Source organism: Mus caroli, chromosome 16 (genome assembly GCF_900094665.2).
Source record: "Mus caroli chromosome 16, CAROLI_EIJ_v1.1, whole genome shotgun sequence".
Taxonomy (NCBI): Eukaryota; Metazoa; Chordata; class Mammalia; order Rodentia; family Muridae; genus Mus; species Mus caroli.
The window spans coordinates 35,593,425-35,606,781 of NC_034585.1; the positions used below are offsets into that span (position 1 = coordinate 35,593,425).

General features: G+C 45.1%; 2 protein-coding genes across 3 annotated transcripts in view; both read right to left on the reverse strand.

Moving 5' to 3' along the window:
- Nucleotides 1-2,686, reverse strand: part of Timmdc1 (translocase of inner mitochondrial membrane domain containing 1) — a 25,541-nt gene extending 22,855 nt beyond the window's left edge. Inside the window, exon 1 of the mRNA XM_021184967.2 lies at nt 2,363-2,686. Coding sequence (XP_021040626.1) covers nt 2,363-2,556 — 194 coding nt within the window. The 5' untranslated portion in view covers nt 2,557-2,686. The remainder of the gene's footprint in view (nt 1-2,362) is intronic.
- A 2,388-nt stretch (nt 2,687-5,074) lies between these two features.
- The window catches only part of Poglut1 (protein O-glucosyltransferase 1), a 26,353-nt gene continuing 18,070 nt past the window's right edge, over nt 5,075-13,357 (reverse strand). For both annotated transcript variants that reach the window (XM_021184666.1, XM_021184665.1), the window contains exons 8-11: nt 11,779-11,837; nt 9,437-9,604; nt 7,610-7,666; nt 5,075-6,814 (exon numbers count right to left, since the gene is read on the reverse strand). In XM_021184666.1, coding sequence (XP_021040325.1) covers nt 6,658-6,814; nt 7,610-7,666; nt 9,437-9,604; nt 11,779-11,837 — 441 coding nt within the window. In that variant the 3' untranslated portion in view covers nt 5,075-6,657. The remainder of the gene's footprint in view (nt 6,815-7,609; nt 7,667-9,436; nt 9,605-11,778; nt 11,838-13,357) is intronic.

Below are 13,357 nucleotides of genomic sequence, written 5' to 3' on the forward strand. Positions count from 1 at the left end.
GCCTTACAGTTGGATCTCATGGAGGCATTTCCTCAACTGAAGCTCCTTTCTCTGTGATAACTCCAGCTGTGTCAAGTTGACACAAAACTAGCCAGTACAATCACTATACTCTTCCTTCGTGGACAAGAAACTTAAAACTCTTTAGAAAACAAACTCTTACTTTTACATTAGTAGGAAAATGGGCATAATTTATAGTTTATGTATTTTACAGAATTTTCAAAATCTAAATTAAAAACTGATCTACAGTAGGACTCAGGTAAAAATGTTTAAGGAGGAAGTTTAACAAGCTAGGAGGTCTCTACGCTTTGCCTCTTTGGTCCTGCAAACAGCTCAGTAAGTAGTATTTTCCTAGAGGTACTGCTATAAGAGCCCAAGCTGAGCTTGACTACACACTCCCGTGATCTGCAGCGCTTGGAAGGAATGCAGGGTCATCCTCAGCTGCACAGGCATCTGAGACTAACACGGGCTGTATGAGACCCCACAGGGAAGCTCCTCTAAGAAAGAAAACGAAATATAAAAATAAGTAAAGGCTCTAAACTGTCACAAAAGCAGCCAAAGATAATGGGGCTCAGTAACAGGATTGTCTCAACTCAGAAACAGTGGGACTGTAACCTGCAATCTGCTAAGTAGTATGCAGCCAGATCAACCTCTCTGAACCTTGGTTGTCCCTTTCATAGACAAAAGCATAAAAATTGCATTAGATTATTTTCCATGTTTCTTTTAGTTCCAGTACTCTACGGCTTAAAATACTGATAAAAATGACCATCTTCTGTGAGTCATGGTAGTACGGTAAGCACATATATTTTTTTTTCTCTTACACACTACACAAAAATCTTTCAAAAGCCTGGCAGTGGTGATACATGCCTTTAGTCCCAGCACTTACGAGGCAGAGGCAGGTGGATTTCTGAGTTCGAGGCCAGCCTGGTCCACAGAGTGAGTTCCAAGATAGCCCTGGAACTCATAGAGAAGCCCTGTCTCGAAAAACCAAAATAGAAAACTTTCAAAAATATACAAACTTTTGGGAGGTCCTCTGAGAAAAACTGACACATTATTTCATAAAACAAAGAGGATGGGGGCGGAGCAATGACTCAGCAGTTACCAGCATCGGGCCTTGGATTCCATTTCCCGAACCCACCAGGTAGCTCTCATGGTTATCAGGAAGGCACACAGACATACATGCAGGCAAGACACTCATACACATAAAATAAAAATAATTTTTAAAAAAACAAAAAGAGATGCTGAAACTAATAGAATTATTAAATACAAGTCTGCCAGCTCCCTTGTCCAAATTTATTATCACTTGATAACAGTGTAGTATGGTAAATTGCTTCATGAAAAGACATACTTTCATCGTTAATAAATTAATAAAGTTAAATAAATATCAGGTGAAAGTAATGCAGGATTAATCATTTACTCCTCACATAGTTTATTTTAGTATCCTCACATAGTTTATTTTAGTATCTTCTGCACAGGGAGATGGAGCTGGGCATGTAGCATCTTTGGCAGATGACCAACCCCCAGTAGGGAAAAAGAGAGAGAGACTCGGCCCAGAATCCCAGAAGACCGAGCTGTAATCCCAAAATCTGGGAAGTTGAGAATGGATTGTAGCTTTGCGTTTCAGGCTAGCTTGGTCTACAAGCACAGCAAAACTCTGTCTCAAAAAGGAGAGTTGGGGGACTAGAGAGATGGCTTGGCAGCTAAGATTGTGTACTAGTTTTACAGAGGACCCGGGTTCAGTTCTTAGAACCCCTGTCGGCTGACAGCGGGTAACTCCAGATCCAGGAGAACATGACAACTCTGGCTGAGGGCATGTGCACTCTACTGCCCATACCCAAATACCGACTCCCACATACAAGTAATTCTTAACAATGGAGGTGGGAACAAGGGGGCAGAGCTGGTGGAAGGTGCGGAGAGGAGGAGGACAGGAGAACAGTTGTCACTGGTTTTTTTTTTGTATGTGTGCAAAATAATAATGATAAATTAACAATTCTCTCTGTCCTTCCAGCTTCTAGAGTATATAAAGACATTACTGACAAAGAATGATCAAACGAAATACGAAAAAACAATATTAGTGTAGACTTCTAAATAAATAAAGTTCCCAGTGATACTACATGACAATAATCGAATGAGTCCAATTTTTCTACTATGTAGAGTTAGGGTATTGGTTTCACGAGAACGATACTGTCTTAAAAGAGTGTGACTCTGAGTGAGTCCGACTCAGAAGGCTGCGTGTCAACCAGGTCGACCGGACACTATCGGGGCAGAGAGAAGTTTCAGCGTCCTAGGGACCGCGCGCTGGAGCTCGCCCGGGCTGCGGCCGTCCCCCGAGCATCCCTCCCCACACACCCGAGGCATTTTTTACTCTTTGGCAAACAGCTGACGGAGGCGGTCCCATCCGGATTCCGGGGAACCGGGTTCTGAGACACCTGAACGCTGCTCCCGATCCTCCACAAAGCCTGGGCAATCCGCAGCCACAGCACCGGCAGCAAACACTCGGGGGAAAGGACCCCAAGCTCCGCAAAGGCGGCTGCGGGGTGCGGGTGGCGGCGCCCCCATGGCGCCCTCCTACCCGCAGAGAGACAGACACCCCGGTGTCGGCGGGCACCGTGGGAGAGGGTGACCTGGACAGCCCACTAGCGGCACGTTGGGGGACACTGAACCTCACATCCGGTCCCCAGCCGGCTCACTTCCGGAAGCTCTCGGAAAGGAGACCGGAAGCCCCGCCCCTAGCGCGCAAAGCCGGGGTGAGGGCGGGGCTCGGGACGTTGAAACTGGGACTGAGAGCTCTTTCGGTAGCGCAGGGTTGGGGGTGGTCAGTCGAGCCCCGGAAGTGAGTTGGCGGCCCTTTAGTTCATCTCAGTGATGTCCTTTGGCGTTTGCGCCTCGTAACTCTGGTCTTCTGGACCTGCTCAGCTTGAAGTGCTCAGGGGCTTAAGTGAGATGGCTCATTTAAGATGCAGAAGGCCACGCAGAAGAGGACAGTGCTTTATTCACTGCAAGCGCAGTGGGGAAAGAGGCAGGCGACGCGCTTCTAGGCCACGCCCTGGCGGGCCGGAGGAGCTTCCTGGGCGGAGCAGAGTCCACCCTGTTCCCTGAACCATAGGGCGCACCCCAAAAGGTCCAAGATTTAAAAACTACTTTTGAAATACCGGCTGTGGGCATTTTTTTCCCCATAACGTGGGCTCCACTACAAGTATCCGTATGCGTACTGCTCTGAGAAGGCAAAAGATCTAGAATTATCATTTAATAACTGAAACTATTATTTCCTGTTTCTTTCAACACAAGACAAAACCAAAAAACTTGTTTACTAAGGTAAAAATATTCCCAATCGATTTGTGTAATTTAGTTATTGGTCGTTACCACATATCTCATAGTCTTTGCAAACCCTTTCACCTACTTTTTTCTTTTCTAGTTAAAGTACCACAATGGATATACAGCTCGGTGGTGCTCTACAGTCACTTCCACAGAGTACCTAAATAAGTGATTGATTACAAACTTTCATGAGGATATAGTAATAGGATTTGGGAGTTGACTATGGGACATCTCTACAGATGAGGTTCAGGAAAGTGCCGTGAATGAAACCCCATCAGCATTTACTGCAGTGGTATAATTGCCTATTTGCTGATCTCTGTCAAGAGGACTGAAGCTGTGAATTCATCTCTGGATCTGGACTTAGGAATCACCAATCAGTCTATACCATGAAGTAGATGTTAAGTAATTTTCTTTGGAGGGAAGGAGGGTCCAAGATAGGGTTTCTCTTGTGTAGCCCTGGCTGTCACATAATTAGCTCTGAAGACCAGGCAGGCCTCCATCTCAGTGATCCACTTGCCTCAAGTAATTAAATGTTGAGTGAAGAATTCAGACCCCAATTCCTGGCTCTAGCTTGATGCCTGCTTGGTCTAGTTTTCAGAGGTGGTCACTGGGATTAGGGTCCCAGGGCCTGAAAGCCCAACAAAATGGTTGTGTTGACTGTCTCGCTTAGCTGTGAGAAGAGCTGAGTGCATTTCTTTGACACATTTGAGGTCCCGGAAATGATCCTTAGCACTTGAACTTTCTAGAATTAGGGTCGACGTGAATGAGGACAGGGCAGATTGGGCAAACACTAACAAAATCATTTACCTATGGGGACTGGAGAGATGGCTCAGTCGTTAAGGGCATTGGCTGCTCTTCTAAGAGATCATGAGTTCAATTCCCAGCAACTATATGGTGGCTCACAACCATCTGTAATGGAATCTGATCTTCCCTTCCGATGTGCATGAAGACAGGGTGCTCAAATACATAAAATGTTAAAAATCATTACATATAGCTGAGATGTCCCCAGGATCCTCCATCCTGTAGAGACAAACGAGGTCTTACTTAGTACCAGGTAGATTTCACAAACTCTTCAGCTCCCTTTCCCATTTAGGTGGTACTGGGAAATGCTCCTATGCCAGGCGAGTGTCCTACCACTCACCTACATCCTAGCCCCAAAGACTCAAAGTTGCCTTTAGTACCTAGTACCGAGAATTTTCCTAGGCCCTTGGTCATGGTCCACCTCACCGCTCCACCTTAACTCTCTCTCTTACTCAGCCTCCCACATTCTCGAAGCTACCAGACCTTACCTTCTTTTACCAGCAGAGAAACACTCTGCCTCTTCTGTTCTCTGATTTTTGTTTTGTTTGGTTTTTCGAGACAGGGTTTCTCTGTGTAGCCCTGGCTGTCCTGGAACTCACTCTGTAGACCAGGCTGGCCTTGAACTCAGAAATCCGCTGCCTCTGCCTCCCAAGTACTGGGAATAAAGGCATATGCCACCACCACCCAGCTCTGTTCTCTGATCTTGAAGGGTCTCAAAGCAATAAGTCAAAACGTTGTCATGGGGAGTAGTCAAAATACCGTCTAACAGACACAGCTCTCTCACCCTCAGGACATGGACTTGCCATCACCATTAGTGAAGGGTTTCAATCATCTCCGTCTGGAACCACCGCTTATCCCTCAGCCCAGCTGAGTTCTGCTCATCAAACCCAACCGCTTTTTCCACGGTCACTTTTCTCTTGGGTCAGCAGGTTCTCTTTCCCAGGTTCACCAAGTACAACTCTTACAAAACATATTATATTTGGTTATATTGAAAACAATAGTAACCTTTTCTATAGTAAATAAATGTCTGAGGAGCAAATGGTTACGTTTAGGACCGAACTAGTATTAATGATAACAGAAATCTTCAAAAGTGTGACCATACAAACCATTTTCGAAATCACACACTTTACATACCATTACCCATCATTCGCATACCATCTACAGTGAGGTACACAGGCAAGAGTAAGATCCAAGTAACTTTTGTTGTTTTTAAAAAAAGATAGTCCTTACTACTCCAGGGCAAGTAAGGATCTGCACTGATCCATTTCTCACAGTGTATCTCATCCCCACTGGAGCAAGTAACCAGGCAATTTAAAAAAGAGACTTTAGTTAGAGCAGGCGAGTGTATCCATCCATTCCCACTCACTCATCCCAATAGCTGTTCAGTAACTTCTGCGTGAGGCACTGTGCTGATAATGGAGACGTCAAGAGCAGCGAAACATCATTCTCGTCCATTAGTAAGCGTACAGAGCATGGGGGAAACAGGCACGTAACAACAAAGCAGCATGATGGCGCAGAACACAGGCGTGAGCCGCCAACTGCCAAGGAGGTTCAGAGGTGCTGCTGGAGTCCAAGAAAGTACTCCAATAATAACCTCCTACAGGAGTAAAAGCGAAAGCTGAGTGCTCTATAAATTGCCACCTCATGATATGTTCACATATGAAGATTGCAGTCTCTGCAAACTGAGCTGATCCTGCTGCTACAAATTTAAGATGGCAAAATAAAAGATGTGCAAAAGGTGAGACAGGACCTCATGTAGCCAGGCTCTCCTTGAACTCCCATGTAGCTGAGGGTGGCCACGAATTCATCTTCCTGCCTCTCGCTTCAGAAGTGCTAGTATTACAGGGGCATAGTTCTTTAGTGAGACTGCTTCCTGAAAGTACTGGGAAATTTCTCTTAACCTCCTTCAGAGAGAATAAAAAGGGCATGAAGGCACAAAATGGGAATCTGAAATCCAACTGCAGAAGTTACTCGTTCCACTGAGGCATTATGGAAACCTCCTGAGTGCCAGAGAATTTATGCGTTTACAAAACAGAGCACAGCCACTGGCCTCCTTCAGACTCCAGAGGAAGCAATCGCTGTGGTATTTTTCACAAACTCCAAAGGGTTTCTACATAGAAATAAAGCAACAGAATCAAACCTAAAATAACTTCAGAGTTGCTTGTGTATTGTACTAGTTCCAAACGATGGATGGTCTGCTGCAAATAACAGGACAAAGCATCTTCACATGGTCACAGTGCATTTCACAGTGATAACACACGTAGATGACCCGAGGCACAAGCTGTGACTGATCATAAGAAAACGACGGTTAGAATGCAGTTCCAAAGCCTTATCTCATGATTTCAAAGAGCTGAGCTGTTTCATTTCCGCTCATTACACACATACTAGATCATACTCAAGAGTCCCTCTGGCTTCAACATGATAAGGAAAACTGGATGTTTGGCTTGTCCAAAAGTGTTCAAGGTACAGGCATCATCATGATCATGGTATTCCACCACAGAGCATCTCAGATCCACTGTCAGGATTCTGGTCCTGGGACGGATACTACAGTTCAGTTTTCAAATGTCTGGGAACGATCTGATAATAATCTTTTCTTCTTGTTACATTATAGGACAGGAATTTGGAATAGTCAGTCAAGAGGTTCTCCCAGTAACAGGTGATGTCATCCATCTGCAAATGGTTTATGATGAACTGGCTTCCCCTGGACAGAAGATTAACAAGAATATTATACATCACAGGCTACATATGGTTGGGTAATTTATCATGAGCCTCGTTCCAAGTATTTGATTTGATTTAACTCAGCCGTTTCTCACAAACAACCGTACAGCTATCATAATCCACACGCATTTAGCAATAAACTTAACATTTGTTTCTTAAAAGCAAGCATTGCTCCAGCTAATATTCATTTTTAAGCACTTGAATTTTGTTGTTTTGTTTTGGTCCTGGTTTGGCGTTTTGAGACTTCTGACTCTTTCATATGATTCACTTCATAGCCCAGGCTATCCTGAAACTCAAAGCAATTCTCCCTTCAGTCTCTTCATTGCTGGGATTACAGGTATGAGTCACCATGCCCAGCTAAAAACATTTGTCTTAGTTCCTCTTAGACTGAGGTCCAGGGCCTGGAGAGGGGCTGGCTTCAGTAGTTAAGAGTTGGGACTCTTACAAAGGAGCATGCGTGCCTCAGATTCCAGCTCTAGGGGTTCCATGCCCCTGACCTCTGACCTCCTGGGCACTAGCACTGACATGTACACACCCACACATAGACACGCAAATACACATACAACTTAGAAACAGGTAACTCTCCTCTGAAAGGCTGTAGTCTATTTGTCTAGCTATGGAACACTTGTGAAAGTGTGGACTATTTGCCTCCTGGGAAGCTTTCACTCTGGACTGTCTTCGTAATGAAGCTGAGGTGTGGACATTATCATGGTAACTATATGTAGACAACTTTAGGACAGATGAGACTGACAAGAAGGGACAAATGAATAGAGCTTACCTTTTAGCAATTTCCTGAGCGATATCATCATTCGCTTTTACAAACTGCAACAGCTCCCTAAAAGGACAAGAACCACAACACTGTCGAGGTTGGGAGGGAGGGGGATGGCTCAGCTGCTAAGGGACCTGGGTATGGTGGCTTGTGCTTTTAATTCCTGTGCTAGTAAGGTAGAGGCCAATGGAAACCTGGAGCTTGCTGGCCGCTAGCCAATTCTCAGGGCAAGCCCAAGGTCCCAGTGAAAGACTCTGTCTCAAAAAAAACAAAATGTATGGCCCCTGAAGAGTAACAGGTAAGGTTGACCTCTGGCCTTCATACACACACGAAAATCATGAGCTTTTAAAATGTAGGTCACTCTCATTAATACCAAAGCAGAAAGACAACTGATAAGTCTGTAGATAGGTAGGTTGAACATAATTTCTTTAAAGCAAAGAGATTAGGATGCCTAAAGAAAATAATAGCAAAAAAAAAAAAAAAAGCTAAATACAACAAAACCGGGAATGGTGTGGGGCATGGTGTATGCCGCTATTCCCAGCACATGGAAGGTAGAAGCAGGAGGATTAGAAGTTTAAGGCTACCTTGACTATATAGCAAGTTTGAAGACAGTTACACAAAACCATGACTCAAAAAAAAAAAAAAGTAAAGATATATTGTTGGCTCTCACTATTATTTATCATGCTAATTCTATTATATAGGCTTGGGATATATTTTTGAGAAAAAAAGACCCAAAAATATGTATGACAATCATAAAAAGAAATCAAGTGTGAAAAATGATTTCTGGGGCCAGTAAAATGGCTCAGCAGGTGACAGCAGAAGCCTGACAGGCTGAGTCTACCCTTGAAGCCAAGGTGAAAGGCTGGATGGGGCAGTGTGCATCTGCAACTACAGCAAGAGGCAGGGACAGGGAAATCCGGTAGGAAGCCGAAGGCCAGCAAGACTTGTATGCAACACAGCAGCAGAAACAAGAGACGCCGCCTCAGCCAGGTGGAGGGCAAGACCAGACTCCCGGAAGTCGTTCTCTGACCACCACACATATGCAGTGCAACGTGCATATACTCGGTCACAGTTGTCCATTCCCTCTGCTTCCCACCCAATGTATGAATAAAAAATCTAAATTCCAAACTTATCTCCAAATTCTTGTTCTAGCCAGAGGACAGAACTGGGTTCCCACTTCTGGCCCTTCTCCATACCTTTTTCTCTCTCCTCCCATCATGAACACGACTATCTACAAGGGCTTCACTTGGACCAACTCTTACCCTGTACCTGAAATCCTAATGACAGCATGACAAGACCAAATCTATCCTCAGTTGTTGAAAGATCAAAGCCTTTTCAGTTCATCGGCATGTTACATTGAAAATGGCACTTTAAATTAAAGCAACTTGTCATGGTTTGAATATGCTTGGCCCAGGGAGTGGCCTTGCTAGAATAAGTGTGTCACTGTGGGTGTAGGCTTAACACCCTCACCCTAGCTTCCTGGAAGTCAGTATTCTGCTAGGAGCCTTCAGATGAAGATATAGACCTCTCAGCTCTACCTGAACCATGCCTGTCTGGATGCTGCCATGCTTCTGCCTTGATGATGATGGACTGAACCTCTGAACCTGTAAGCCAGTTAGATGTTGTTCTTTATAAGACTTGCCTTGGTCATGGTGTCTGCTCACAGCAGTAAAACCCTAACTAAGACACACCTCAACTTAAATTTATAACCTACCTAAATAATGCACAACACTATACAATGTGTACAGGCCACGTATTTCAAGGAGGAAGAAGCTTTCACTTGAAAATGAAATCATCCCGAAAACGTAAGTGGCTGTACTTAAGATGAGTGCTTACTGGACATTGGAGAGGTCGGTCTTGACTGGGATGTAGTGAACCCACGGCTTTAGTTGTGGGTAGAAGAACTCCACCCACTCATCACCAACATGGAAGACCAGCGAGCCACACAAGAAGAGGTGTTTGAACCGGAAGCTTGCAGCTACACCTCGAAAATTAAACAGGTATCTGGAAAAGAGAAAAAAAACACACTTCATTGTGTACAGCTGCTACCAGGAACAGGACCTTCCCCCATGCCTCCTTTCCCTCACTCCCATCTCTGCTTGGATGATTTCCTCCTTCCCTTTCTAATTATATCTTTCATTTTATTGTTTGAGACAGGATATGCTGGCTAGTTGTAAGCTTGACACCAACTAGAGTCCTTTGGGAAGGATTCTCAGTTGAAAAGCATCCTCTATCAGTTTGCCTACAAGCAAGTGTGTAGGGCATTTCCTTGATTGACTGAAAGCCAGATTGATTGGGAAAGCCCAGCACACTGTGGGTGGTGCCACCCATGGAAAGGTGGTCCTATATAAGGGCTATGGTAGTGCCACCCATGGAAAGGGGGTCCTATATAAGGGCTATAAGGAAGGGGGCTGAGCAGGCCATGGGGAGCAAGCAGTAAATAGCACCCCTCCATGGCCTCTGCTCTGGTCCCTGGCTTCAGGTTTCTGCCGTGAATTCCTGCTCTGATTTCCCCAGATGATGAACTAGAGGCTATAAATTGGCATAAATCCTTTCTCCCCAAGTGGATTTTGGTCATGGTGTTTAATGACAGCAATAGAAACAGCAACTATAGCATGGCCTCACGTTTTACCTTGGGCTGGCCTTGGCCTCCCAGAACTCCTCCTGCCTTATGCTCCCAAGTGCTGAGACTGTAGGCATGGAGCCCCATTCTCAGTCTTCAAGGACACATCAGTGTGTATCTGTGAAGTTCCCATACACTCCTGGCTTTTCCTGGGTTGGATTTGCAGGTTGTTCCAGGAATGTCAGGTAAACAAGAGGAAATAATTTCTCCAGAAAGAGCTACATGAGGCCAGCAGCGGTGTGCTGGGTGGAAAACAGATAGGAAATAGTATTTCAGAAAGAAATAGTAGGGTTTGGTTTCGTTTGGTTTTTGTAGATTTCAGACATACATGAAAAAATTTCATTCAATGATGTACATTAAAAACAAAAAAATAAAGTAAAATTTTTTAATTTTTTTTTTAATTTTTTATTTTTGGTTTTTCGAGACAGGGTTTCTCTGTATAGCCCTGGCTGTCCTGGAACTCACTCTGTAGACCAGGCTGGCCTCGAACTCAGAAATCCGCCTGCCTCTGCCTCCCAAGTGCTGGGATTAAAGGCGTGCGCCACCATGCCCAATTCGTAAATAAATATTTTTTAAAAACAAAGAATGCTGGGCATGGTGGCGCACACCTTTAATCCCAGTACTTGGGAGGCAGAGGCAGGTGGATTTCTGAGTTCGAGGCCAGCTATACAGAGAAACCCTGTCTTGAAACACACACCCCCCCCCAAAAAAAACCCACAAAAAACAAACAAACAAAAAACACCACCACCAAAAAACTGGATTGTACCAATGGTTCCGCAGGTGCTCACATTAAATTTCCAGAGCACAGAGGGTGGAAGGGGAGAACCATCCCCAGTGAGCTGTAGTAGAATGACCTCCACATGAATACGGCGGCACACATGCACTCAACAGGAGATAAATACATGTAAAAGATAGATTTTGAAAAGAAAAAGCTCCACACTGGGCATAAGGGAACATGCCTGCAATCCCAGCACCGGGAAGGTAGAGACAGGAGGATCAGGAGGTCAAGTCAGCCTTAGCCAGAGACTGAGTTATAGAGTAAGTCAGGTTCCCAACCCTTTTGTTTCCCCTTGTGTAGTTCAAGTCAAAGAGGGTCCCTCTTCTCGGACATCATCCTCCTCTTCCAAAGTGCAGGAGAACAAGCCTAAGCCAACCCGTCCTCAAAGAGAAGCTCCCTGGAAAAGCCCTCTGAGAAAAGGCTGCTCTCTTCTCAGCATTTCTCATGTGTGTGCCTGCCTCGAACAGAGGAGCACCTGCCCTACATTACACTCCCGCTGGGTGTAGCCATTGTCCTCACCTCCAAGTCCCATCCTAACTGTCCTCCAAGCCTCAGTTTACCTTCTTAGCCAATTCTTGGTGCTGGTGTTTCATTGTAACATTTGTCTGTTTGTTAAATGATGGGACTGAACCTAGGGCGTCCTGTACATGTCTACTGCCATGTTGTCACTGCAATCCCCATCGTAACAGTTACTACTGGGATAAACAGGTAACTAACTATGGAGGAAGGAGAAGGAAGAGAGGGAGGGCTGGAGGGGCGGAGAAGTGGAAGTCTTACCTGTATTTGCAGTGATCTATGAGGTGTACATCCTTAGCGGCTGGCTTTCCCAGAGTATCCTGTGGGTGGACAGGAAGTTATCACCACGAGCAATGGCAGTTATGGGCAGATGCGCTGTTAAAACATTTCACCAACATAACCTCATTTAAGCATCAGAATGAACCTAACACTCCCAGGAGACATTATTATCTTCACTAGACCAGAGGTTTCAAACTGGGACTTACTCAGTGTCAACATGGTCTTAATAAATAGCAACAAGGGTTTGACTCGGGTGTATTTGGTTTTATAGTCTAAGCTCACCTGAAGTCATGCTACCTTCTTTTGAACTAAGAGGCCATGGTGTATAGCCCACCTCACTGAGACACACACACACACACACACACACACACACGGTCATAAGTGCTGGCTTATGGAGCTTACAGTTGGAACTCACAAAGACATTTGTCAGGCCTAGAAAGTCTCGACAAATAAATATGCAAGCCACTGCTATCATTTCACTAGGTGGCATGATACTTCTCACAAAAGCCCAGATCTGTGGCCTGGCTTGGCAGCCCAGACCATGCCTGAAATCCCAATGGGGCATTTTACTGTTGAAGTTCAAGTGAAGGTGGAGGCAGGATAATCAGGAGTACAAGGTCACCCTCAGCTACGTAAAAAACTCAAGGCCAGTTTAGGCTACAAAAGACCCTATCTCAAAATCAATACATCAATAATAAAAACCCAGCTTTCTAAATTTTCTCAAAGAAAAATGATGATGATGATGATGATGGTGATGGTGGTGGTGGTAGTGGTGATGATAATGCAGATTGTGGTGGCTTAAATATGTGTAGCCCGTGGGAAGTGGAATTATTAGGATTGAATATGCTTGGCCCACAGGGAGTGGCACTATTAAGAGGTGTGGCCTTGTTGGAATAGGTGAGGCCTTGTTAGAGTAAACTCCTCCTGCTCAAGCTTCGCCCAGTGCAGAAGAGAGTCCCCCAAAAGGGTCCCCCAAGACAGAACTCAGCTCCTTCAGCACCATGTCTACCTGCATGCTGCCATGCTTCTGACCATGCTGATAATGGGCTGAACCTCTGAACCTGTAAGCCAGCCCCAGTTCAATGTTTTCCTTCTAAGAGTTGCCTTGGCCATAGTGTCTCTTCACAGCAATGAAGCCCTAACTAAGACACAGATCTAACACACCAAGCTCTTATCCCTACTTGGCGGCAGTCATCTGGAGCTGTCCGTCCTCTGCCTGACCCTTTTCTCTTTACTTCCTTCTCTCCCTCCACAGAAGAGGCTGACAACATGTGCGCTGAATTAATGGACTCTTTCATTTCTTTGTTTCTGCTCTCCTTTCCCTGTCTTGTTTTTCCGGACAGGTTTTCATAGCCCAGGCTTGGCTCAAAGTCACTAATATGAGGATGTCTTTGAATTCCTATTATTGTTATCCAAAGGCTTCTTGAACTCATTTGTTCCTGTTTGATTAAAACTGTATAACAGAAGCCGGGCGTGGTGGCGCACGCCTTTAATCCCAGCACTCGGGAGGCAGAGGCAGGCGGATTTCTGAGTTCGAGGCCAGCCTGGTCTACAAAGTGAG